Source organism: Mustela nivalis, assembly GCF_964662115.1.
Source record: "Mustela nivalis genome assembly, chromosome: 14".
Classification (NCBI taxonomy): Eukaryota; Metazoa; Chordata; class Mammalia; order Carnivora; family Mustelidae; genus Mustela; species Mustela nivalis.
The window spans coordinates 86796578-86822312 of NC_139033.1; the positions used below are offsets into that span (position 1 = coordinate 86796578).

At 41.5% G+C, this 25735-nt stretch overlaps 1 protein-coding gene across 35 annotated transcripts in view; it reads right to left on the minus strand.

The window, feature by feature from the left end:
• DEPDC5 (DEP domain containing 5, GATOR1 subcomplex subunit) overlaps positions 1-25735 on the minus strand; it is a 137205-nt gene that overhangs the window by 69140 nt on the left and 42330 nt on the right. For all 35 annotated transcript variants that reach the window (XR_014302455.1, XR_014302456.1, XR_014302457.1 and 32 more), the window contains 9 exons: positions 15750-15853; positions 15168-15242; positions 13476-13610; positions 12577-12638; positions 11895-11968; positions 7725-7794; positions 5118-5154; positions 4242-4362; positions 1742-1962 (listed from right to left, as the gene is read on the minus strand). Coding sequence is in view for 28 of the 35 variants with exons in the window: in XM_082697827.1 (XP_082553953.1) it covers positions 1742-1962; positions 4242-4362; positions 5118-5154; positions 7725-7794; positions 11895-11968; positions 12577-12638; positions 13476-13610; positions 15168-15242; positions 15750-15853 (899 nt within the window). In the remaining 7 variants the exon portion in view is untranslated. The remainder of the gene's footprint in view (positions 1-1741; positions 1963-4241; positions 4363-5117; positions 5155-7724; positions 7795-11894; positions 11969-12576; positions 12639-13475; positions 13611-15167; positions 15243-15749; positions 15854-25735) is intronic.

The window sequence follows — 25735 nt, forward strand, 5'->3', positions numbered from 1 at the left end:
GCATTTCCTTTTTATACTTTGAGCCAGTTAAAAAACAAACTTTTTCCTGCGGTCAAAAATCTTCCTAGGCCTGGAGCATCTGGGTGGCTCAGTTGCTTAAGTAACTGCTTTCAGCTCAGGTCATGATCCTGGAGTCCCAGGATCAAATCCTGCATCAGGCTCCCTGCTCAGCAGGCACTCTGCTTCTCCCTCTGACCCTCTCCCTTCTCATGCTCTCTCTCTCTGTCTCGCAAATAAATAAATAAAATTAAAACAAAAAAATGTCCTAGGCCTTTGGCACAGTGTATATGATGCTGGAGCTGATGCCTTCCCCTTCAATGTCCTGGCACACAGAAAACAGTCCTCACCCTTCAGGAATCCTTCCAGGAGGGCAACAGAGGGAAGCTGCATGTATACAACATTCCTAAGTCACTGGTCAAAAGTCAGAAGGGCTATGCTTACATTTATAGAACATCTTCGAAATTAACAAAATTATAGAGAAAGAGAATGATTAGTGACAGTGTGTGGCTATAAAGGGGTAGCACAAGACAGCCTTGTGATGATGGGATAGTTTGGTATCTTAATTACGATGATACTCACAAATAAATAAATCTACACACATGATAAAACTGCACAGGAGGTGCCTGGCTGGCTCAGTTTTTAGAGCATATGACTCTTGATCTCAGAATCATGAGTTCAAGACCCAGTTGGGCATGGTACTTACTTAAAAAAAAAAAAAAAAAAAAACCTGCATAGACATACACATGCACAAATGAGTACATGCAAAGCTGGTGAACTCTGAATAAGCGCTGTGGGCTTGTACCAGCGTCAGTTTCTGTGACTGTGAGGTTGTCTACAATTATACAACATGTCTCCATGGGGAAATGAATGAAAGGTACATACGACCTCCCAATGTGTGTGCATGCGTGTGTAATTTGCAGTTTTCCATGAATCCATAATCATTTCAAACAGAAGTTTTTTCAGGAGGGGCCTTTAGACTCCAGCTGCAGGTACGGTCGAATGGCAGGATGAGATACAGAAAAAGCAGTACCCACACTCATTACTGCAAGCCAGGTTAGCAGGTGACTGCGAGAAATCTTAAAGTAGAATATGAGGCAGAGGCTGTTTTAGGGATGGCACAAATGACAGTGATAAGGAAATAGGTAAACAGGGGCGCCTGGGTGGCTCAGTGGATTAAGCCACTGCCTTCGGCTCAGGTCATGGTCTCAGGGTCCTGGGATCGAGTCACGCATCGGGCTCTCTGCTTGGCGGGGAGCCTGCTTCCTCCTCTCTCTCTGCCTGCCTTTCTGCCTACTTGTGATCTCTTTCTCTCTCTCTGTTAAAGAAATAAATAAAATCTTTAAAAAAAAAAAAAAAGTGTCTGCCTTCAGCACAGGTCATAATTTCAGAGTACTGGGATTGAGTCCCATGTCCGTCTCCCTGCTCAGCAGTGAGTCTGCTTCTCCCTCTGCCTCTGTGTTCTCTCTCTCTCTTTCTCTCATCTTCTCTCAAGTAAATAAACACCTTGGGCTCTAGGCCTAAGAAAGTATCTACATTAACAGAAGGAAAGGTATACAGCTACAGTGAAGGGGGGAAAGGTGTCAGAGGCACATACATACAGCTCAATGCACTGGCATGGAAATAATTAAGATATGGGGCTTAAACCCCACACCTGGTCACATCCCGTGCCCCCTAGCCCCTGCTATAGGAAGGGAGCTGTCCCCATCTGTCCCTAGCTGTGCCCATACTTCAGCTCTCTGACCTCGAGTGCTGGTATAGCCCAAGGAGCTGCTGACTTCATACTGGTGCAGGTGGGGGTGTGGGATCATCAGGATGTTGGCACTCCTGCCCAGGGAGCTGTCATCAGAAGCCTGGCTCCTCACTTCCTCAGTGGGCAGTGCGCGGCTGGGCAAGGAAGGACTGGATGAGACGTCGCAGGAGCTGGCACTCTTCCGATGGTGACTCTCCCGCTCTCGCACAGACCTGAAAGATGAGAGACAATGAGTTACCAACCAACAAGTGATGCTGCCCCACCCAGAACTGAAAACACAAAATTAGTCGCCACCCCAAGATACTTGGGAAACCAATAACAAAAATCCCCACTGTGATCTATGAGTGGGAAATAGTAGGAGGTATTCTGCCTTGACCAGCTTGAGATGCTATGTTAAGAACTGACTGTTTGCAAATGGCCCAAGTCTTAGGGTAATTGCTGTCAAGCAGTGACTGGTCCAGTCTGACCCTGCTTGATCCCCACTGATCCATCTCATATCACTGAAAATGGGACAACTACGCAGGATACAATATGACGCAAGAGAAAAGTACACAGTGCCACCTCAAGAGGCTTCCTGCATGAAAAAACTGAGCCTAAATCTAATCGAGCCTCTGGAGGTCATTGCTAGTTTATAGGAAATCCAGAAAAGAGAGGAGAAGTTAAACATTATAACATAACAATCAGCCAAATGAAGAAAGCAACACAACTACATTTAGAGAAAAAAAGATATTCCAATCAAATGCAATGTCTACATCTCCTTTAGATCCCAATTCAAACTAAAAATACATTTTTGAAACAACTGGGAAATCTAATTATAGACTGGCTAGTAGAAGATATGAAAGAATTAGTGTTAATTTTGGTACTTGTGATTACTTATTTGTTTCTGTTAGAGACATACACTATAGTATTTACAGGTTTTTAAAAAAGGATTTGCTTTAGAACACTCAAGCAAAATGCAAAATACAAAATGCAAAATGTGGGGAAAGTAATGAAATGAGTCTCACAAGACACTGAGCACTCTTCATTATATTACTCCATTTGTTCGAACATGTTCGAACATGTCCTTAATAAAGGTTTAAAAAACAGTATACTCTTATTAAAACATAAAACTCCCTAAGGGGGAGGAAGTATCAAAAGGGGAGAAGCCCAATGGGGAGACAAAAAGGAAAAAAGGAAAAGTTAGCAACTATAGATAAGGCTTGCCCTCTCTGGCATCAGAGCTGTTTGCTTTCCACCTGGAAGGATTTTGCCTTAAGTCAGAGCTTAAACAGCCTGAAAACAGATCCCCTGAGCTGACCATATGTACATTATTGCAACAGTAAATATATGGACACTAGTGGATGCTCAGTCCTGCACAGGGTACAGAGCACCAAAACATGGTCTGCTCCCTCAGGGAACATATAACCTAGGTCTCTGAAATACCAGGTCTTGCCACCTTTCATTAGAAAAAGGAAAACCAAGGATCTTGGACCATGAAAGCATTTTAAAATACTCCAAATGAAAACACGACCGAGCCCCTAAGCAGCATCTATGTGTGGGAGAGCTGTAGTTAATGGCACTGAATGTTCTCAACATTTAGGAAATGTTTTGTCTGAGCTCTAAATGTTTTCATCTTGGGATGAGGAAAAAGGACAAAAGATAATCATGTGGCCACTATAAGCTCATTTACCAATGTGAAGGGATACATATTTTTCCAATCACTTGTGCTTAAATAAACTTGCATATTTAAGAAATCTGGAAAATGGGTTTGTAGTACTTGGTTCACAAGGGCAGGAGGAAGCCCTGGGATAGGGATGGATTTTTTTTTTAACATAATACTCAGAAATTAATATATTAGTAAATCTAACTACATCACTCTTAAAGACTAGCTTATGACCGAACACCATGGAGCAATTTAAAAAGCAATTAAAGAGGGATGCCTAGGTGGCTCAGTCGGTTAAGCAGCTACCTTGGGCTCAGGTCATGATCCCAGCGCCCTGGGATCGAGTCCCACATAGGGCTCCTTGCTCCGCAGGGAGCCTGTTTCTCCCTCTGCCTCTGCCTGCCACTCTGCCTGCCTGTACTCTATCTCTCTGACAACTAAATAAATAAATAAAACCTTATTTAAAAAAAAAAAAAAAGCAATTAAAGGGAAGTCTCTTGCCTTCTGGGAATAAAAAAGCCAAAAGGAACTGTGGATCTATAGGATCTATACGTATTAGTAGCAGCCCAGTGAGAAAAATATTCTAGAATCTGTGAATTGTTTCTCTTGGTTAGAAAAAGCAGAACACTCTCTTTATTTGGAGAAAATGCTTCCTGCAAATATAGCTAACAAAATGGGTGGGCCAGAGAACTTGGAAACAAAATCCCCAATGAGCTACATGGTATAGCTTCCATTGGCTAATTTTAATTTAAAACAATTTCAAGGTTGTACTCATGAAGGTCCCCACAGGCCCTCAGATTTTTTCCAAGCAACTTTTATATACACCCCAAAGTGAATCTGGCAAAAAACCTGCAGGTGGCGAGGCGCTGAGCCCGGGATGGGCCTGGTAGCCTGAAAACTTGGGCGTCGTAGGCATCATAATCTACTTGGATGGGAAGGGCATTCTCAGGTTCTTTTGGTGTCCCAAGAGCTGAAATGCATAAATCACACAAATAGTCATTAAAACACATTTCAACCAGATGCCTTCGAAGGGTCTTCATCAAAATCTGCAAGGCAGAGATGATCACCATCATGACCGCCCAAGAAAAGCGAGATGATAATCCATTCATCAGGTTGTTGAAATTAAATGACTTACATGTCAAAGTGATACAGAAAATAACACTAGCACTAGGGTACATAGGTGGCTCGCTTAAGCTTTGAATTCTTGATTTTGGCTCAAGTCATGATCTCATGGTTCTGAGATCGAACCCCGCATAGGGCTCCTCGCTCAGCGTTGAGTCTACTTTACATTCTTTCTCTCCCTCTGCCTCTCCGCCACCCACTTGCTCTCTATCTCTCAATCTCTCTTTCTCTCAAAATAAATTTTAAAATATTTTAAAAAAAAAGAAAATAATATAGCACTAAATAAAGGTAAGGTTTTGGCAATATTTCATTCTTCTGGGATTCCACTTTAAAAAGATCATCTTAATATGTAACACAGTTAGTACTTTAAAATTTTCTACCCAATCCCTACAACTGACCTAAGGAAAAGAAAAACAAGGTTTGTCACCATCCATTTTGCAGGTGATGGGACAAAAATATACAAGGTGGTTAAGGGACCTTCCAAAGGGAACTCCAGTTTCCCAACTGGGTGGTAAACTGTTTCTGCGACCTCACATGATCTTGTTGCCATGGCTTAGCTGACTCTTTCTAAAAGGGATGAAAGGAGGTCACAAAAATACTCACATGTATCACGGCCATTTTTTGCTTTCTCAGAGGCAGGCTGTAAAATTAGATAGATAATTAATCACTGTCTCCTCTGCCAGAACAGAACTTATCACAAGGCACAATATGTAGGTGGCTGCTCCCCAGGGAAGGGACCGTGCCTTCCCCCTCAATGAAACTGACAGAAAGGCAGGAGGGAACACTTGAGGCCCACCTACCTCAGTATCAGGCCCTACCCGGCCCACTTCACACCTTGGTCACCCTCAAAACTCTATTCAATGGGGATATGCACCCCACCTTCAGGAAAGGATATTCAATTCTAAAGAGAAAAAGGGACTTGCTCAAAGTCACATGGTTAGCAGCTGGCAGAGCCAAAATCCAAGCCCAGCCCTTCATGCTCTTGGTCAGTCCACTGGTGTATATGTCCTACCGTGGCTTGCTCCTACTTTACCCTAAGCCCTGCATGCATGCCGCCCCCTTCACCATGGTACTCTCACCGGTCTGCCTACACCCACAAGAGCTCAGCACTGAGTGGATTACCCAGTTTGCTGAAATGGCATACAGAGATAGAAAACAGAAGGAGCTTTTTTTTCCCACCCAAATAAATATTTTTCAGCACCCTTTAAATTTTCATAATACTCATTGTTTCTTCTTTAAAATGATCATATTGGGGTGCCTGGGTGGCTCAGTAAGTTAAGCATCTGCCTTTGGCTCAGGTCATGATCCCAGAGTCCTGGGATTGAGCCCAACATGGGGCTCCCTGCTCAATGGAGACCCTGCTTCTCCCTCCGCCCCTCACCCTCTCACCCCACTCATTTTCTCTCTCTTGATCCCTCTCTCAAATATATTTTTAAAAATCTTCAAAATAAAATAAATTTATTTTTATTTTTATTTTATTTTATTTACTTATTTATTTTTTTGCAGGGGCACCTGAGTGGCTCAGTTAGGTGTCCACCTCTCAATTTCAGCTCAGTTCATGATCTCAGGGTCGTAAGATCAAGCCCCACATCAGGCTCCATGCTCAGCAGAGAATCTGTTGGAGATTCTCTCTCTCTCTCTCTCTCTCTCTCTCTGCCCCTCCCCACCGCTTACACGCAGCATGAGTGCTCTTGTTCCCTCTCTCAAATAATAAATCTTGTGGGGAAAAAAAAAGACAAAAATGGTCATGTTGCAGAGAAGTTCCTCTGTGTTCCTCTTTGCCTAGAAGGGTTGTGATGAAGGCATAAAACCTCAGAGGACAGGAGATGGCCCTTTCTGGGCAGAGTCCCTTCTCCCAGCACTTCACTACTTGACATGGCCTATTTTAGGAGGAATCCTCCTAGTCCTTGAAATTAACATTTTCCTTATTAGACAAGTAACATTAACCCCCCATTCTTCCCCAGAAAGGAAGAAATGGCCCTGATACTACTAACAAAGTGACAATGGGACAACTTTCAGAGTTCAGCTCTAGTAGAAACAGGCAGCTGCGTGAGAGCACACTGGTATACCACCTACATAACTAACAGTCTGCTCTTCTCTTCATATTACATCAAAAACACCCTTTAAGGGCGCCTGGGTGGCTCAGTGGGTTAAGCCGCTGCCTTCGGCTCAGGTCATGATCTCAGGGTCTTGGGATCGAGTCCCGCATCGGGCTCTCTGCTCAGCAGGGAGCCTGCTTCCTTCTTTCTCTCTCTGCCTGCCTCTCAGTGTACTTGTAATTTCTCTCTGTCAAATAAATAAATAAAATCTTTAAAAAAAAAAAAAACCACCCTTTAAGATTCTTAAAACTGGCATTTTTATTGGCTGTGAATATATTCCATCGAGTGGATATCTCATGGTTCACTTAGTCATTTCCCTATTATCTTCAACTTGTAGCTATTATAAATAATACAGGACCAAGACTTCACTTGCATTCAATACAGCTCAGTTATTTCCTTAGACCACATTGCCAAAATGGAATTATCTGATTAAGTAGCATGAACATTTGCACTGCTATTGATATACATGGCTGAATGCTTTTCATAAGTATGGTACAACAACCAGGTACTCGAGCACCAACTTCACCACTTTTTCTAGGACTTAGTATAATTATTTTGCTTTAAGGTTATCCGGTAAGCAGGGGTGTCTGCCTGGCTCAGTCCGTACAGCATGTGACTCTTGATCTTTGGGTTGTTAAGTCTGGGTGTAGCAATTACTTAAAAATGAAATGTTTAAATATAAAGTTAAATAAAATAAACCCATTTGGTGAGCAAAAAATAATCCTATTCTTGTTTGAATTTGCATTTCTTTACCACTAAGATTTGATCTTTTCATCTTTCCCCTTTGCTGCAATGCATGCCCCATGTCTTTGTCCCCAAAGGTATCTGAGAGGTCCCAGTATCTGAATAAAACAGTCACATCATAACTAAAATAATTCTTTTCATTATTAAGGAACTACAAATAATTGTCATACTTTTCCCAAAGATATTTCTTATGGTCTGGGAGGGTTTGCCTTGTTATTGATGTATTTAATGTGGAAAATTACAAAGCTCTAAGATGAGTATCTTAAACATATTAATGACCGTAAGGGAGAAGGGTATATCTCAGGACCAAAATAACCATGTTGGTGAGGGACTGTCCCTGAAGGCTCTGGAGGCTGGTGACACCTACCTTCTTTCCTGCCAGTTTTATTCGTGGGGTGAAACTGTTACAAAAGAGCTGGCTTTTGGATGTATAGAAACTGTGAAAGAAGAAAGGGTCATTAATCTAAGCTCCTTTCATTTTAAATTTCAAGACACAATTAAAACGCAGCCATGAATTAGCCCTCTCATGACTGCCTATGTCTCAGGCTTCACTCATTCCCCTAATTCTAACTTGTTCTGTAATTACTATAAAACATTAAATATGGTTTTAATTATTGTTCTTTCATTCTCCATAAACGGTTTCATGCTAGCCCTGATTCCTAACTGGATGAGAAACTCCTCCTTAAATCTATTTATACCATGATACTTTTGCATCTTGATACTTGGCATGATGCTGGGCCCAAAGGTACTCCTTATTGGTTGAATAGTATTTGGTAAGCAAGAATAAATCATGCAAGGCAAGAAAAAAGTGATCTCATGAAAAGAGAGCACAGGGGTGGCTCAGTCTTTTGAGCATCTGACTCTTGACCTTAGCTCACATCTTGATCTCAGGGTTGTGAGTTCAAGCCCTGCACTGGGCTCCATTCTGGCCATGGAATCTACTTAAGAAGAAAGAAAAGAAAAGAAGAGAAAAGGGAAAAAAAAGAAGAAGAAGAAGAAAAAAGGAAAGGGAAAAAAAAAGACACAACCATCAAATTCCTACCCCTTTGAAAATCACATTTGTCATGTCAGGCACAAAAGAAAATTGGGAGACCCAAGCTGGCCCTGGGTATACTGAATGAATGAGTAAATAGAGGCTATACAGCCTTTTCCATTTCTCAGGCATCCTCTTTAATCTATAATTAATTTATGGGAAGGATGTTCTGAATACTAACCAATCCCCACCTTCCATCATAACTCTGATCATAAGCCAAAAAAAAAAAAAAAAAGCAGTATCAATAGATAACCAGCAGACTTTAGGGCAATCCTAGTAACTAACACTTTATGTGCACAAGAAAGTAAGAATACTAACTACAGGGGCACCTGGGTGGCTCAGTGGGTTAAGCCACTGCCTTCGGCTCAGGTCATGATCTCACGTCCTGGGATCGAGTCCCACATGGGGCTCTCTGCTCAGCAGGGAGCCTGCTTCCTCCTCTCTCTCTCTCTGCCTGCCTCTCCAACTACTTGTGATTTCTCTCTGTCAAATAAATAAATAAAATCTTTAAAAAAAAAATTTGAGGAAATTACAGTGCTTAAATTCTTATATAATTTTTTGTGTGCTACAGCTACTCTGTCCTTTAATTATTTCCTAAACTAAACATAAAACCATGAAATATGGTGTATAATTAAACAGTAGCTATTTTCTTAAGGGCAAAAGAATCTGAATGTCTATTTAAAGATTACAAAGCCAAAAGTAATTAAAGGGCTGACAAAAAAGAAGATACATTGCTCCCTGAAATAAGTGAAAAATCAAAAAAGTTCAAAATACTATTTTACTTGGACCAAGTTTTTAAAACGACAGTAACATAAATACAAGATGAGAAAGATTCTGAAGGCAACCTCTTGGAAAGCAGGCACTTTTTCTTAAAGTGACTTCATCAAGCAATGCAATGACAACATACAAAACTGAACATCACCGAACAGTTATACACACATGTACATAACGGAATCACATGGATGACCAGCCAGAGAGTCCCTCACTGCGCTGAGAAGGGAGAGGCACACTCAGAACAGGATAATTACTGGGTGACCAGACCATCCTTACACGGATGGCCAAACCACTATTCCTTCTTGGTTCTTCACCTATGAATGATTACAGCTGACTGGGAGCAACCACCATACAAGGGCAATCTGGCCCATAGCAAAGGTAGAGAAAAAACCAGAAGGCCAAAATCAGCATTTGTGATCAATTTTCAAGCTGGTCTCCAGCAAAGACTTGTAACTAAACAGAAGACAAAATTACAGGTTCTGTTTAGCTTGGGGAACAGCCGAGCAGTCTTCTGCCCTTCACCTTAAAACAGACAACCCAGGGAAGGGCAGAATGCTCCAGAAGCACTCAAGAGAAGGTGGCTTTTGGCTCTCCAGGACAGCACAGGAAAAACTCACAGGAGAGAGTTGCTGAGGTCAGGTTTTAGAGGATAAATAGGCATTTGTGAGGAAGAGGGCAGGTGGAGAGGCCCTCCAGGTAGAAAGACTCAGAAGAGGGGAAGTGTGCATCTGCTATGCAGAATAAAAGAGGGCAAAGGGGGGAAAGGAGGCCTCAGATGTCAAACACTTCAGTCTTCATCAAGCAGGTATGAGTAATCAGAGAAGAAAAGCAACGGGATTTAGTTTTCATGAAATGACTCTGGTAACCAGGTAGAATGGTAGTTGACAGATGCTGGCCCGCAGACCCCCAGGGTTCCTTGGTGTGACATATGGGCCTACTACATCAGGAAAAGTGAACTTTTCCTCATACAAAATTGAAAAGAGTACTTTCTCACTACTGTATACTTGGTTGCAAGTAAGACTTATACTTTAAAAAAAAGGTGGGGAGGCTGTTGCTTAAGAAAAAAATCGTAAAGAAGAAACCACTGGCCTAAAGAACTGATTCTCGAAGTGGGGAATGGGGAATGAGGTGGGATTCTGCCACTCGGGGGGCATGTGGTACTGTAGGAGACACTGGATTTTTTTTAATTTAAAAAAATTTTTTTTTAATTTAAATGATTTCCCTTTCCAGTTTCCAATGGTTTCGACTGCACTTTCCATAAACCTGCAGGCATTTTTTTAAAAAATCATAAAACACTAAAAAGAATAATAGCTCAAGTCTTTTCACTTTTGGCAGGTCTGCAGATATCTAGTTCTCATAGTTAGTTTCCAGGAGGTTATGAGCTCTACTGGCAGATTTCAAAGGAACAGTTAACTCGCTCCAGGTTTTTTTATAGGAAAATTCACTTAGCCACAGTTCTCATAGACATTTTGGTTATCACGCTGGGGGTAGGTGTTGTTGGCATCTGGTGGGTAGAGATTAGGGATGCTGCTCAACTTCCTACAAGGCATGGGGCAGCCCCCCAACAACAAAGATGATCTGGCCCAAAATGTCAGTAGTGCTGAGGTTGAAAAACCCTGATCTAAAGGATGGACTGAAGGAGAGAGATCAGAAATAGACACACCAATAAGCCTACTGCAGAGCGCCTGGGTGGCTCAGTGGTTAAGCCTCTGTCTTTGGCTCAGATCATGATCTCAGGGTCCTGGGATCGAGACCCACATCGGGCTCTCTGCTCAGCAGAGAGCCTGCTTCTCTGCTCTCTTTCTGCCTGCCTCTCTGCTACTTGTGATCTTTCTCTATCAAATAACTAAACAAAATCTTAAAAAAAAAAAAAAAAAAAGACTACTGCAGTTATCCGGGGCATTTGGGGGGCTCAGTTGGTTGAGCAACTGCCTTGGGCTCAGATCATGATCCCAGGACCCCACAGAAGACTTTCCGCTCAGCGAGCAACCTGCTTCTCCCTCTCCCGCTCCCCCTGCTTATGCTATCAAGTAAATAAAATCTTAAAAATAAAATTAAAAAATATTGCAGATATTCAAAAAGATGAGGATGGGAGAAGGCAGTAGCACTGAGAGAGGCATGAGAGATAACCCCATTGAGTCTCAGTCAGCAGAAACACTGAGGCCTTGTCCCAATGTGAAGAAGAGGCTTGGGATTTTTCTACAAACAGAGAATGGCAGAATGTTCATCTGCTATAATCTGTGGGAGCTGGGAATTTTAGTAGCTAGGGCTAATAATAAAAATAAGTCCTTCAAATTTGCCTTTATTTTTTCACTCTAGACTGTTCTTATGTTACTGCCACCGCTTTGCATGTACAGAAACTCTAAGCAAACACTGGAACTTTGGTCTCCGCATTTTCTGGACAAAAGTTTCTATGGTAAGAACTTTACAGATTGGCGGGGGAAGGGGGGACGCGTGGGTGGCTCAGTTGTTAGGCAGCTGCCCTCGGCTCAGGTCATGATTCTGGGGTTCTGAGATTGAGCCCCGCATCCAGCTCCCTGCTCAAAGGGAGATCTGTTTCACCCTCTCCCACTCCCCCTGCTATGTTCCCTCTCTCGCTGTGTCTCTGTCAAATAAACAAATAAAATCTTTAAAAAAAAAAAAAAAAAGAACTTCATAGATGGGAAGAGAAAATGGCAAGGAAGTTACTCAAAACCCACATCATCTACTACGAATCAAGGTCACACCTACCTGTGGTTTATCCAGTGAGGAATATTATAGTCATCGCCCAGACAAGAATCACGAGGCACACTTCGATTATGTAGCTAGAAGAAAAAAGCCAGGTCACAGATCAGCTAGAAAACAAGGAGGCTATGGAACTGCTCTAACTTTTCTTTTCTTTTTTTTTTTTAAGTTTTTTTTTTCCATTTTATTTTATTTTATTTCTTTTCAGTGTTCCAGCATTCACTGTTTATGCACCACAGCCAATGCTCCATGCAATACGTGCCCTCCTTAACACCCACCACCAGGCTCACCCAACCCCCCAAGCCTCTCCCCTCCAAAACCCTCAGTTTGTTTCTCAGAGTCCACTGTATCTCATGGTTCATTTCCCCCTCCAATTTCCCCCAACTCACTTCAACTTTTCTGTTCTGAAGTATTCATTCTTTTATTGTTTTCAAGATTTTATTTATTTGACAGAGTGAGACACAGTGAGAGAGAGAACACGAGCAGGTAGAATGGGAGAGGGAGAAGCAGACTTCCCACCAAGCAGGGAGCCAGATGTGGGGCTTGATCCCAGGACCCTGGGATCATGACCTGAACCAAAGGCAAATGCTTAACAACTGAGCCACCCAGACGCCCTTATTCAGCAGTATTCTCAAGACCACCCTAGTACTAGGAAATAGGTTTGGGAAGCACTCCAAAATCGAATTACCTTGAACAACGGGACAGCATGTAATGGTTGCTCCCCCATGCATACCAAGTCCACACCAATTCCTAAAAAGACAGAAGACGAAAAGAGATTAGGGTAGAGGTGGGAAAAGTAGAGATAAGTGTCCTAATCTATTAACAATACTATTTAAGCGGGTCAGGGTATGAGGCAAAGCTGACTTCCCATCCTATGATTTATAACCTTATTTGCCTACAGAGCAGAGAAATAAATAGATGCATTTTTGTCTCTTTCCTCTTTACCAGGTCCCATCACAGCCTGCAATTATTAAATCCTTGACAATTAGCCTTTGACCGCTTTGTAAATCATGATTGGTCAAAAAGACAACCCAGGCCCCATTACTCAAGTTTCAAGGCCAGAAAGGAACAGGAACTTTGTTATTTCAGTAAAAAAGCAAAACAATCCATATCATTTAATGGAGCTTCTTCACTGGCAATCAGGATCTACATTCCACCTCCATCTTGTTGTTGAAGCACAAATTTAATGAGGCCAGGGTTACAAGCTGGGGTAGCAGGGCACATCATGGAGGGAGGACAGGATCAGAGGATCTGATGGTTCTCCCCAAGGCAGACTGATGGCACACCAGTTCCTTGAAACGATCCCCCCAAAAAGAGTTCTCCAGTGTCATTTATATTTGCAAAACCCTGAGTACCATTAGAGATAGACAAGATACACTAACATATTAAAACCTGCAATTAGGGAATCTGCCTAAACTGTGTATGACCCAGCACTTCCCAAACCAACTTGACCACGGAACTTTTTTTGTCCCCTAACACTGTTCACATCTCCAGGATCTCTGACACACAGAACCAGGGAAAGCTCAGAGTTCTACGGGTAAGTGAGGCTATAAACACTCAGAGACAGCACAAACCAAGGAACATTACCATTATCTATCATCCGCTGCTTGGTCAAGATCATGAGTAGACGGTCCACTTCAAACACACCCACCCCAGGCGTGATCACCACAGACATTTGCCCAGTTCGGTCAAAGTTGCGGTTGATGTAGTGCTTGTCAAACACTTGAAAGAAAGCAAAAGTTCTCAAATGAAGAGGTTACAGCTTCTCAGAAACCAGCCACTGGTGAGCCTCTCTGTGCCCTCAGGGTATTTTGTCCATGTTTCTTTGCAGCGACATTCTCACCTGAATTCTAGTTAGTCGTGTGTACATCTGCCTCTCCCCATCTACGTTAAGAACTATTTGAACACAAGACTATGTCACATTTGCCTTTGCTAACACTCCATCACTGATGCCTAATACTTGCCTTTTGCAGCACTAAATGCTCAAATTTTATGTCATTAATTTAAACAATCCATAAATGAGTCTGTATTGAAATTCATAAAAATCCAATATTAATCTAAGACAATATTTAAAAGAGTGGACTTTGTGTATCTGGCAAGTTAATTTTTCTTTCTGTCCTATACAATCCTGACTTTAGAAAACCAAAGATGTTCCAATATGACTAAAAGACTGACTAACACAAGACCCTGTGCTTTAGAATCCCCAGCACACCTGGGTATAGACCCATGGGCAGGTTATATGCAGTGAAGTGACCACACATCATCACTTCCACCACTAGCCAGTGTCAACGGATGCCTAACCAGAGCTGGGCCGATGAGATTGTGCTGGGAACATGGAATTCTGGACAGAGAGGAGAGAGCTGACTGCAGAACTGGGAGCTGACCACTGTTCTAGGAATACCTGCTCTTGCAGTTCCTAGAGCCACCTTGGTCCCCACCTTCTTCTGCATGATGTTCAAGCCTTCCCTGGTGGCCTCACCAGGTTTCTATATCCTGAGAGTAAATTTCCCTTTTTGTGTAAACCAATTCAGTAGGTTTCAGTTATTTGGAAACAAAGCATATCACCTCACACATATATGCTGGAACAAACCTTTGGAAGAAATCACACCACACTGTTAACAAGGTTCCCTCTTAGAAGGGAACTGACAGTAGAGGGAGGGGAGAGATCTTCCTTTTTACTTGATATACCTCTGATTATTTGAATTCTAGAAACAGGAGTTCCTTTTGTAATTTAAAAAAAAAAATCTTTTTTTAATTCCCTAGAAGCAATTGAGGGATGAGGTAGAAAATATCAAGAACACAGTTTTAGTAAAACAGCCCAAGGAAGATTCCTTCCAGCTCTTTACTCTCAGGTTACCATGAGAAGCAGATGAGAACAGCCGAACCAAAAGCTTAATGTTGGCCATTAAAACCATCCAATCAGAAGTTATTGCTTTCAATTAATCTTTGAGGTAGGTGGGTGGGGAGATTATCAACTGGATCTAGGTCTTTGGATGATAGTAAAAAGAAGTTCATAGCCTGGGTGCCTGGGTAAAGCCTCTGCCTTTGGCTCAGATCATGATCTCAGGGTCCTGGGATCGAGCCCAACATTGGACTCTCTGCTCAGTGGGGAGCCTGCTTCCTCCTCTCTCTCTCTGCCTGCCTCTCTGCCTACTTGTGATTTCTGTCAAGTAAGTAAATAAAATTTAAAAAAAAAAAAAAAAAAAAAAAACGAAGAAGAAGTTCATAGCCATGTGGTAAACAAGATGCCAGCTCACCATGGCTAGTGTCCTTACTCACCATTGAATGACAGATTGATGGCCTCTAGGTAGTTTCCTTGTGCTGAGGTAGAATTGTCTCCTTGAGGAAAACCCTCTGAAGCAAAAAAACACAAGAGAAGAAAAAGTATCTCATGAAAGATAAACTCTAGGGGCGCCTGGGTGGCTCAGTGGGTTAAGCCGCTGCCTTCGGCTCAGGTCATGATCTCAGAGTCCTGGGATCGAGTCCCGCATCGGGCTCTCTGCTCAGCAGGGAGCCTGCTTCCTTCTCTCTCTCTCTCTCTCTGCCTGCCTCTCAGTGTACTTGTAATTTCTCTCTGTCAAATAAATAAATAAAATCTTAAAAAAAAAAAAAAGAAAGATAAACTCTAAAAGAACAAGCAGAAAGTAGTTGGACAGGGCCGCCCAACCCTGTAGTAGGAACATTACTGAACTTACTGCATACCTAATGAACAAGTGGACGCAACTAGAAATAGAAACCCAACCAGAAGCAGAAACTATGCCCAGCACTGGGAAGGAAGCAAGCATGAACCTCTTCACCTCCCCTCCTTCATCTCTCCATCCTCCTTTCCCTGCCGCACCTCCTATCATATGTATGCAGTACCTGCCTGTTCCAGTCGCACCAACACTGGATACTGGATGAAGAGTTTTTTAATGGTCACAAGGAGTGAAGTCCACTCTTCTCTCCTTTCATTCTGCACCACCACTCTGAAAGGAATATTGTCATAAATACTGAAGAGCTTATTATTTACATCAGGTCCTTCACAGGGTTTTGAAGGAAAGGAGAAAATGGGATTCCCAAGGTTAGGGTAATTTACCATATAATAACAAGTATTAAAGTCAAATGCACATAACAAACATTAACAAAGAAATGTAATCACATAAACAGTCACACAGATTGAAAACAAAAATAAAATATTTTGGAGCGCCTGGGTGGCTCAGTGGATTGAGCCGCTGCCTTCAGCTCAGGTCATGATCTCAGGGTTCTGGGATCGAGCCCCACATCGGGCTCTCTGCTCGGCGGGGAGCCTGCTTCCCCCTTTCTCTCTGCCTGCTTGTGATCTCTCTCTCTGTCAAATAAATAAATAAAATCTTTAAAAAATATATATTTTAAAACTGCCTTGAGATTGTATTAATACCTAGCATTGAGTAGGAATATGAAATTTTCACATAATGAATTACAATTAGGGAATATATAAAAACCCTAAATGAAAATATCTGGGGGCGCCTGGGTGGCTAAGTGGGTTAAAGCCTCTGTCTTCGGCTCAGGTCGTGGTCCCAGGGTCCTGGGATCGAGGCCCACATCGGGCACTCTGCTCGGCGGGGGACCTGCTTCCTCCTCTCTCTCTCTCTGCCTACCTGTGATCTCTGTCTGTCAAACAAATAAATAAAAATATCTTTAAAAAAAAAAGAAAATAACTGTATGTATGTTTTACATATATATCCGATAAACATGTCTAGGTCAGGAAACTAGATTAATAGAAAGGGATGGGTTGGGGCAAGCCTCACTGGCTCACCCAGTGGAGCATGAGACTCTTGATCTAGGGTTGTGAGTTTGAGCCTCATGTTGGGCATAGAGATTACTTAAAAATAAAATCTTTTAAAACAAGTAAGAATGGACACCTGGGCTGCTCAGTCGGTTAAGCGTCTGTCTGCAGCTCAGGTCATGATCCTGGAGTCCCAAGATCGAGCACCACATCAGGCTCCCTACTTGGCAGGGAGTTCATCTCTCCCTATGCCCCTCACCTGCTCATGCTTTCCTGCTCTCTCTCTCTCAAATAAATAAATAAAATCTAAATAAATAAATAATACAAATGGGGCACCTAGCTGGCTCAGTAAGTAGAGCTTGCAACTCCTGACCTCAGGTTTGTAAGCTGGAGCTCTACGTTGGGCATGGAGATTACTTAAAAATAAAATCTTTTTTTTATTGTATTTATTTATTTGAGAGACAAAGAGAGGTGCCGAGCAGCTGAGCAGGAATCCCAATTCAAGGCTTGATCCCAGGAACCTGAGATCATGACCTGACCCGAAGGCAGATACTTAACCAACTAAGCCACCCAGGTGTTCCTTAAAAATAAAGTATTAAAAAAAAAAAAAAAGGGTGCCAGAGTGGCCCAGTGGGTTAAAGCATCTGCCTTTGGCTCAGGTCATGATCTCAGGGTCCTGGGATCAAGCCCTGCATAGGGCTCTCTGCTCAGCGGCGAGCCTGCTTCCTCCTCTCTCTGCCTGCCTCTCAGCCTACTTGTGATCTCTGTCTGTCAAATAAATAAATAAACAAAATATTAAAAAAAAAAAAAGGAAAGAAAGAAGTGATAGGTGGCAATCTATTTACTATAGACCTTCTGAACCATGTGAATGTACCACAAAAAGTAAAATTTAAATTTAAATGAAAATACATACATTTGCATTAAATTAGCAATTTTATTTTTTTTTAAGATTTAATTTATCTATTTATTTGACAGAAGGATAGAGTCAGAGAATACAAGCAGGGGGAGTGGCAGGGGAGGAGAAGCAGGCTCCCAGCTGAGCAGGGAGCCTGATGCAGAGCTCCATCCCAGGACCCTGGGATCATGACCTGAGCAGTAGCTTAACTGACTGAGCCACCCAGGTGCCCCTAACCTAGCAATTTTAATGCTAGGAACTTATCCTAAAGAAATACACAGTAGTGGGTACCCGGGTGGCTCAGCTGGTTAAGCATCTGCCTTCAGCTCAGGTCATGATCCTGGGTCCTGGGATGGAGCCCTGAATTGGGCTCCCCGCTCAGTGGGTAGCCTGCTTCTTTCTCCCTCTCCCCTGCCTCTGCACATGTTCTCTCTTGATATCTCTCTCAAATAAATAAATAAAATCTTTTAAAAAAGAAAGAGAGGAGGAGAGAAGGAAAGAGAGGAGAGAAAGGAAAGGATAGAGGGAGGGAGGAAAATGGGAGGGAGGGAGAGCAAGAAGGAAGGAAGGAAGGCAGACAAAGGGAGTGTCCGGGTAGCAGAGTCAGTTAGTGTCTGACTCTTGGTTTTGGATCAGGTCATGATCTCAAGTTGGGCTCTACACTCAGTGCTGAGTCCATTTAAGACTCTCTCTCCCTTGGCACCTGGGTGGCTCAGTTGGTTAAGCAACTGCCTTAGGCTCAGGTCATCATCCTGGAGTCCTGGGATCAAGTCTCACATCGGGATCCCTGCTCGGAGGGGAGTCTGCTTCTCCCTCTGACCTCTCCCCTCTCATGCTCTCTCTCTCTCAAATAAATAAATAAAATCTTTAAAAAACAAAACAAAACTCTCTCTCCCTCATCCTATGCCCCTATCTCCCCAGCTCTTACCCTCTAAGATAAATAAATCTTTAAAAAAAAAAAAAGAAAGAAAGAAAAGAAACACACAGGACCCAGAATAGCCAACCCAATATTGAAAGAGAACAAAGTTGGACACCTTTGAAGCTTCAAGAAGCTACAGTAATCAACACAGTGTGGCACTGGTGAAATAGTAGACAAACAGATTAATGGAACAGAATTGAGGACCTAGAAATAGAATCCCCAAAATATATCAATAGATCTTTGACAAAGAAGCAAAGATAACACAATGGAACAAAGATATTCTTTTCAACAAATGGTGCTGGAACAACTGGACATCCACATGCAAAAAAAAGAGAAAGAAAGCAAGCAAGCAAGCCAGACACAGACGTTACACTCTTCATAAAAATTAACTAAAATATATGCTTTGATCCTGGGTTTTGGCAGAAAACTTTTTAAAAACCAACTCAAAGTAGATTATAGACCTAAATATAAAATGTAGAACTATATTGGACACCTGGGTGGCCCAATTGGTTGGGCATCTGCCTTCGGCTCAGGTCATGGTCCCAGGGTCCTGGGATTGAGTCCCACATTGGGCTCCCTGCTCCACAGGAAGTCTGCTTCTCCCTCTGCCCCTCCTCTTACTCATCAATCTCTCTCTCTCTCAAATAATAAATAAATAAAATCTTTTTTAAAAAAATAAAACTATAAAACTCCTAAAAGATAATATACCACAAAACCTAGATAACCCTGGGTAGGATGATGACTTTTTAGATTCAACACCAAAGCCACAATCCATGAAACAAAAAGACTAATAAGCTAGATCTTATTAAAATACAAAAACTTCTGCTCTGAGACAATGTTAAAAGAATGAGAAGACATGCCACAGACTAGAAGAAAATGCTGGCAAAAAACACATTTGATAAAGGACTATCATTCAAAATACACAAAAAACTCTTAAAACTCAACAGTAAGGGGCGCCTGGGTGGCTCAGTGGGTTAAAGCCTTTGCCTTTGGCTCAGGTCATGATTCCAGGGACCTGGGATCTAGGTCCGCATTGGGCTCTCTGCTCAGCAGGGAGCCTGCTTCCTCCTCTCTCTCTGCCCGCCTCTCTGCCTACTTGTGATCGCTGTCAGATAAATTTTAAAAATCTTAAAAAAAAAAAAAAAACTCAACAATAAGAAACAAACAACCCAATTCAAAATAGGCAGAACAACTAAAAAGACACCTCAGATGATACACACATGGCAAATAAGTATATGAAAAGATGATCCACATCATGTCATACGGGGAAATGCAAATTAAAACATCAATAAGGGACCACTATATACTTATCAGAATGGCTGAAATCCAGGACACTGACAACACCAAATGTTGGTAAGGATGTGGAGCAACAGAAACTGTCATTCATTGCTGGTGGGAATGCAAAATAATGCAGCCACTTTGGAAGACAGTTTGGTGGTTTCTTAAACATACTCTCATCATATGATCTAGCAGTCAAACTCCTTCATATTTGCCTAAAGGAGATGAAAACTTCGGTCCACACAAAAACCTACACACAGATGTTTATAGAAGCCTAATTTATAACTGCCAAAGCTTGAAAGCAACCAAGATGTCCTTCAGTAGATGAATGGATAAATAAATTGTGGTATATCCAGACAATGGAATACTACTGAGTGCTAAAAAGAAATGAGCCATGACAAGACTTGAAGGAAACTTAAGTGCATATTACTAAGTGAAAGAAGCCAATCTGAAAAGATTATATACTGTATGATTCCAACTACATGACTTTCTGGAGAAGGCAAAACTGTACAGACTCTAAATAGATCAGTGGTTGCCAAGGGTTAGGGCTTTGGAGGAAGGGATGAATAGTGATACACTGAGGATTTTTAGGGCAGTAAAAATACTCTGCAAGATACTATAATGATGGAGACATATCATTAAATATTTGTCAAAGCCTACAGAGAGTACAATACCAAGAGTGAGTCCTAAGGTAAACTATGGATTTTCAGTGATTATGGTGTATCTGTGTAGGTTCATTAGTTCTAACAATGGCATCACTCTGGTAAAGGATGTTGATAATATGAGAATGGCATTATGTAGATGTGGGTAGAGAAAGTGTATGGGAAATCCCTGTACCTTCTCTCAATTTTGCTGGGAACCCAAAATTGCTCTAAAAAAATTAGAAGTCTTAATTTAAAAAAAAAAAAAAAAAGGCGGGGAGTCTGGGTGGCTCAGTGGATTAAGCCTCTGGCTTCAGCTCGGGTCATGATCCCATGGTCCTGGGATCAAGCCCCACATCAGGCTCTCTGCTCAGCAGGGAGCCTGCTTCTCCCTCTCTCTCTGCCTGCCTCTCTGCCTTCTTCTGCCTACTTGTAATTTCTCTGTCAAATAAATGAATAAATAATCTTAAAAATAGGGGCACCTGGATGGCTCAGTGGGTTAAAGCCTCTGCCTTCGGCTCAGGCCATGATCCCAGGGTCCTGGGATCAAGCCCCTCATTGGGATCTCTGCTCACCAGGGAGCCAGCCTCCCCCCCCCGCCTCTGCTTGCCTCTCTGCCTACTTGTGATCTCTGTCTATCAAATAAATAAATAAAATCTTTTTTAAAAATCTTAAAAAAAAAAGCAAGAAACATTCAGTAATGCATAACTATATACCTGTATATCACAGTGGACATTGATTAATTTAAAAATTAGAAAAAGATTGGGGTGCCTGGGTGGTGCAGTTGATTGGGCATCCAACTCTTGGTTTTGGCTCACGTCATGATCTCAGGGTTGTGAGACTGAGCCCCGTGTTGGGCCCTGCACTCAGCATCGTCTACTTGAGATTCCCTCTCCCTCTGCCCCTCCTGCTCATTCTCTCTTTCAAGGAAATAAATAAATCTTTTTAAAAATGAGAGGGGTGCCTGGGTGGCTCAGTCAGTTAAGCAGCTACCTTCGGCTCAGGTCATAATTCCAGGGTCCTGGGACAGAGCCCCAAGTCAGGCTCCCTGCTCAGCAGAGAGCCTGCTTCTCCCTCTCCCTCTGCCTGCCGCTCTGCCTACTTGTGCTCTCTCTCCCTCTGTCAAATAAAGAAATAAAATCTTTAATAAATAAATAAAAATTTAGAAAAATAAAAATTAGAAAAATATTAAATATCTAACAATAAGGATATGATATGATATGATAAAATTTCAGGCTACAATAGATATATAACTATCAAAAATGAAATCCTCTTTGATAGCCATTTAATATGAGTAATGGAGGTTCACAATGCTATTCTCACCCAAGTATATTTGATTTTATTAAAAACAAAGCAAGCCAGGGGCGCCTGGGTGGCTCAGTGGGTTAAGCCGCTGCCTTTGGTTCGGGTCCTGATCTCAGGGTTCTGGGATCGAGTCCCGTATCGGGCTCTCTGCTCAGCAGGGAGCCTGCTTCCCTTCCTCTCTCTCTGCCTGCCTCTTCGTATACTTGTGATTTCTCTCTGTCAAATAAATAAATAAAATCTTTAAAAAAAAAAAAACAAAAAAACAAAGCAAGCCAAAAAAATCATCCAATTTTAAAACAGGCTAAACAGGAGTACCTGGCTGGCTCAGTCAGTGGACCATGCAACTCTTGATCTCAGGATTATAGGTTTAAGCCCCACACTCAGTGTAGACATTACTTAAAAAATAAACTAAAATCTTTAAAAAATAAAATAGAATGGGCCAAAGAGAAAAAGATCTAGAGAAACATACCACAGTATTAAAAGTACTTCCCTCTGGATTACAAAGTCAAACCAGGGATAAGACAAAAAACAAAAAAGATTAAAAAATTAGCTAAGAAGATGAATATACAATTTGCAAAAGAGAAATACAAAGGACAATCAGCATGAGAAAATATTTACTCTTGGTATTAAAAGAAATGATTATTAAGACTTAGTGAGGTAACTGTTCTTCCACTCTAACTGTGAAGAAAGAAAATAGTATTCAGTGTTGGAAAGGACAGAGAAATAACATAACTACTGGGAAAACAGATTTTTTTTTTAACTTCCGTGGTTTTGCAGGGCAATTTGGCAACACCAATAAAAAGCCTTAACAGAAACAGAATATCTTTGACCCAATAACTCGGTTTCTGGGAACTTATCCTAAGTTTATGCTTAAGGTTATGCTAAGGTTATAACTAAGCTAATGCTTACACACTGTTAAGACCATTTACTGGTAGAACTTCTGACAGTAGTGGAAAGTTGAAAATTACTTGTGTTCAATAAATGCTAGCAATCAAATGAAATGTCTGCAGAGCAATAAAAATGATACTGTGGAAACAGTATTTGACATGGAATGGTATTTGTGATGAAGTTAGTGGAAAATGCTGGTTTTGGGGTGCCTGGGTGGCTCAGTTTTTAAGCATCTGCCTTCAGCTCAGGTCATGATCCTAGCATCCTGGGATTGAGCCTCACATCAGGCTCCCTGCTCAGCAGGAAGCCTGCTTCTCCCTCTCCCACTCCTCCTGCTTGTGTTCCCTCTCTCGCGCTGTCTGTCAAATAAATAAAATCTTAAAAAGAAAATGCTTGTTTAAAACATCATGTGAGGGGCGCCTGGGTGGCTCAGTGGTTAAGCCACTGCCTTCGGCTCAGGTCATGATCTCAGGGTCCTGGGATCGAGTCCCGCATAGGGCTCTTTGCTCAGCAGGGAGCCTGCTTCCTCCTCTCTCTCTCTCTTTCTGCCTGCCTCTCTGCCTACTTGTGATTTCTCTGTCAAATAAATAAATAAAATCTTTTTAAAAAATAAATAAATAAATAAAACATCATGTGAAAAAAGCAGGGGAGTGAGGGGTGGGAGGTTGGGGTACCAGGTGGTGGGTATTATAGAGGGCACGGATTGCATGGAGCACTGGGTGTGGTGAAAAAATAATGAATACTGTTTTTCTGAAAATAAATTAATTAATTAAAAAAAAAAAAAAGGCAGGGGAGTCTGTGACCACATCTCTGTGAAAACTAGTCTGTCTCTATAAACAAAGAACAGGGTTTGATACACCCAAGTGATGATGACTGCACCTGGGAAGTGGAATTGAGGGTGTCCTATATTGTATTACCCTGTACCTAACTATATTTCATGATTTTCCTAAAAATAAATCTGTATTGTTTTTATAGTAAGAAAAATATAAACAAAGCTTCTTTTAATTTAAAAAATGTTGGGGCTGGGGCACCTGGGTGGCTCAGTGGGTTAAGCCTCTGCCTTCAGCTCAGGGCATGATCCCAGGGTCCTGGGATGGAGCCCCATAAGGGGCTCTCTGCTCAGCACGGAGCCTGCTTCCTCCTCTCTCTCTCTCTGCCTGCCTCTCTGCCTCCTTGTGATCTCTGTCAAATAAATAAATAAAACCTTAAAAAAAAAATGTTGGGGCTGATTTTTTAATAATGTGAGGAAATTTTAATATATTAATGATATATTATCTTAATGATATATTTATGATGATGTATAATGATATATTAATGATATATTTACATATGTAAATCTATACTTGTAACTCATTCATGCTTTCTACAATCTGTTTTAATATGTCCATAATTATCCTCAAGTGAATTCATACTCATTCATATTCATTATGTAGAAATAACTTCATATATTCTTAGGCCAAAAGAGGTTCTCAGGTTCTAGGAATCAGCTGGCTCAATTGGAAGAGCATAGAACTCTTGACCTCAGGGTCATGAGTTCAAACCCCATGTTACATGTAGAGATTACTGAAAAATAAAATCTTTAAAAAAAAATCAAATAAAAAAGTTCTAGGATCCACTGAAGTGATATGATGAATTTAACAGCATGAAGATATAAATGGTGACATTGGGGGAAGAAATGGCCCATTATAATACAGGACCCAAAAGAAAATCGACAAATAATTTAAAGTATGATCAGTATGGGGTTGAAGAATACACTGGTCAATGGGGCGCCTGGGTGGCTCAGTGGGTTAAGCCGCTGCCTTCGGCTCAGGTCACGATCTCAGGGTCCTGGGATCGAGTCCCGCATAGGGCTCTCTGCTCAGCGGGGAGCCTGCTTCCCTTCCCCTCTCTCTGCCTGCCTCTCTGCCTACTTGAGATCTCTCTCTGCCAAATAAATAAATAAAATCTTAAAAAAAAAAAAAAAAGAATACACTGGTCAAAAGCACAGACTCTGAACCACACTGCCTGCATCAAGTGCATACTCCATCACTTAATCTTCCATGGACTTTGGATATGTTACTTAAATTCTGTGTCCAAGTTTCTGCATCTGTAAAATGGGATAACAGCAACCATCACAAGGAATGCTATGATATTTAACTGAAATCAAGATAACTAAAGTGCTTAGCAAGTGTCCTATATATAGTAAGTCCAAAATACAAATGATAACTATTATCATCTTATTACCATCTCAATAAGAGAGTGGAGCCACTCTTATATTCTATCTTGTACTCCTCTATAGATTTTTCATAATTTCTACAATGAAGATGCATTATTTCTTAAATGACAGAAAAAGGTAATCTGGTAAGTGATAAAGGAAATAGAGTTGACTTTTGAACAACATGGAGGTTGGAGGCACTAACGCCCCTGCCCTGTGCAACTGAAAATGTGTGTATGTTTTGACTCTCCAAAAACTTACTACTAATAGCTGACTGCTGACCAGAAGCCTCACTGATAACACAGTCCATTAATGTATTTTGTATGTTATAGATGTTATAGATATTTTATACTATAGTCTCACAATAAAATAAGCTGGGCAAAATAAAGCGTTATTAAGAAACTCATAAACGGGGGCACCTAGGTGGCTCTGTCAGTTGAGCATCTGACTCAATTTCAGCTCAGGTCATGATCTCAGGGTTGTGGGATAGAGCCCTGTGTCCTACTCTGTGCTCAGCAGAGAGAGAGATTCTCTCTCTCTGTCCCTTCCTCTGCCTTTCCCCCTGCTCACATGCATCAGTGCTCCCTCTCTCTCAAATAAATAAATCTTAAAAAGAAATCATAAGGAAAATACCTTTACATACTGTATTGTATCTGTCAAAAAAATCCACATATATGACATGTAGTTCAAACTCATGTGTTCAAGGGTCAAAAGTACAGCAAAATGTTAATTATAGAACCCAAGTGGTAGGTATATGAGTGTTCACTATACAATTCAATCAATTTGTCTCTCTGTTTGAAAATTTTCACAGTAACATACTATAAAAACAAACAAAATTACCTAAGCTAATCCTAGAAAGAAATTACCTAAGCTGATCCTAGAAAGAAATCTGGATCAGGAAAAGCATCTCAAGAAGGAATATTAGGACAATTAGCACTGTTACAATGTCCTTGCTCTAAGGAGATAAATAATGAAGTATAAGA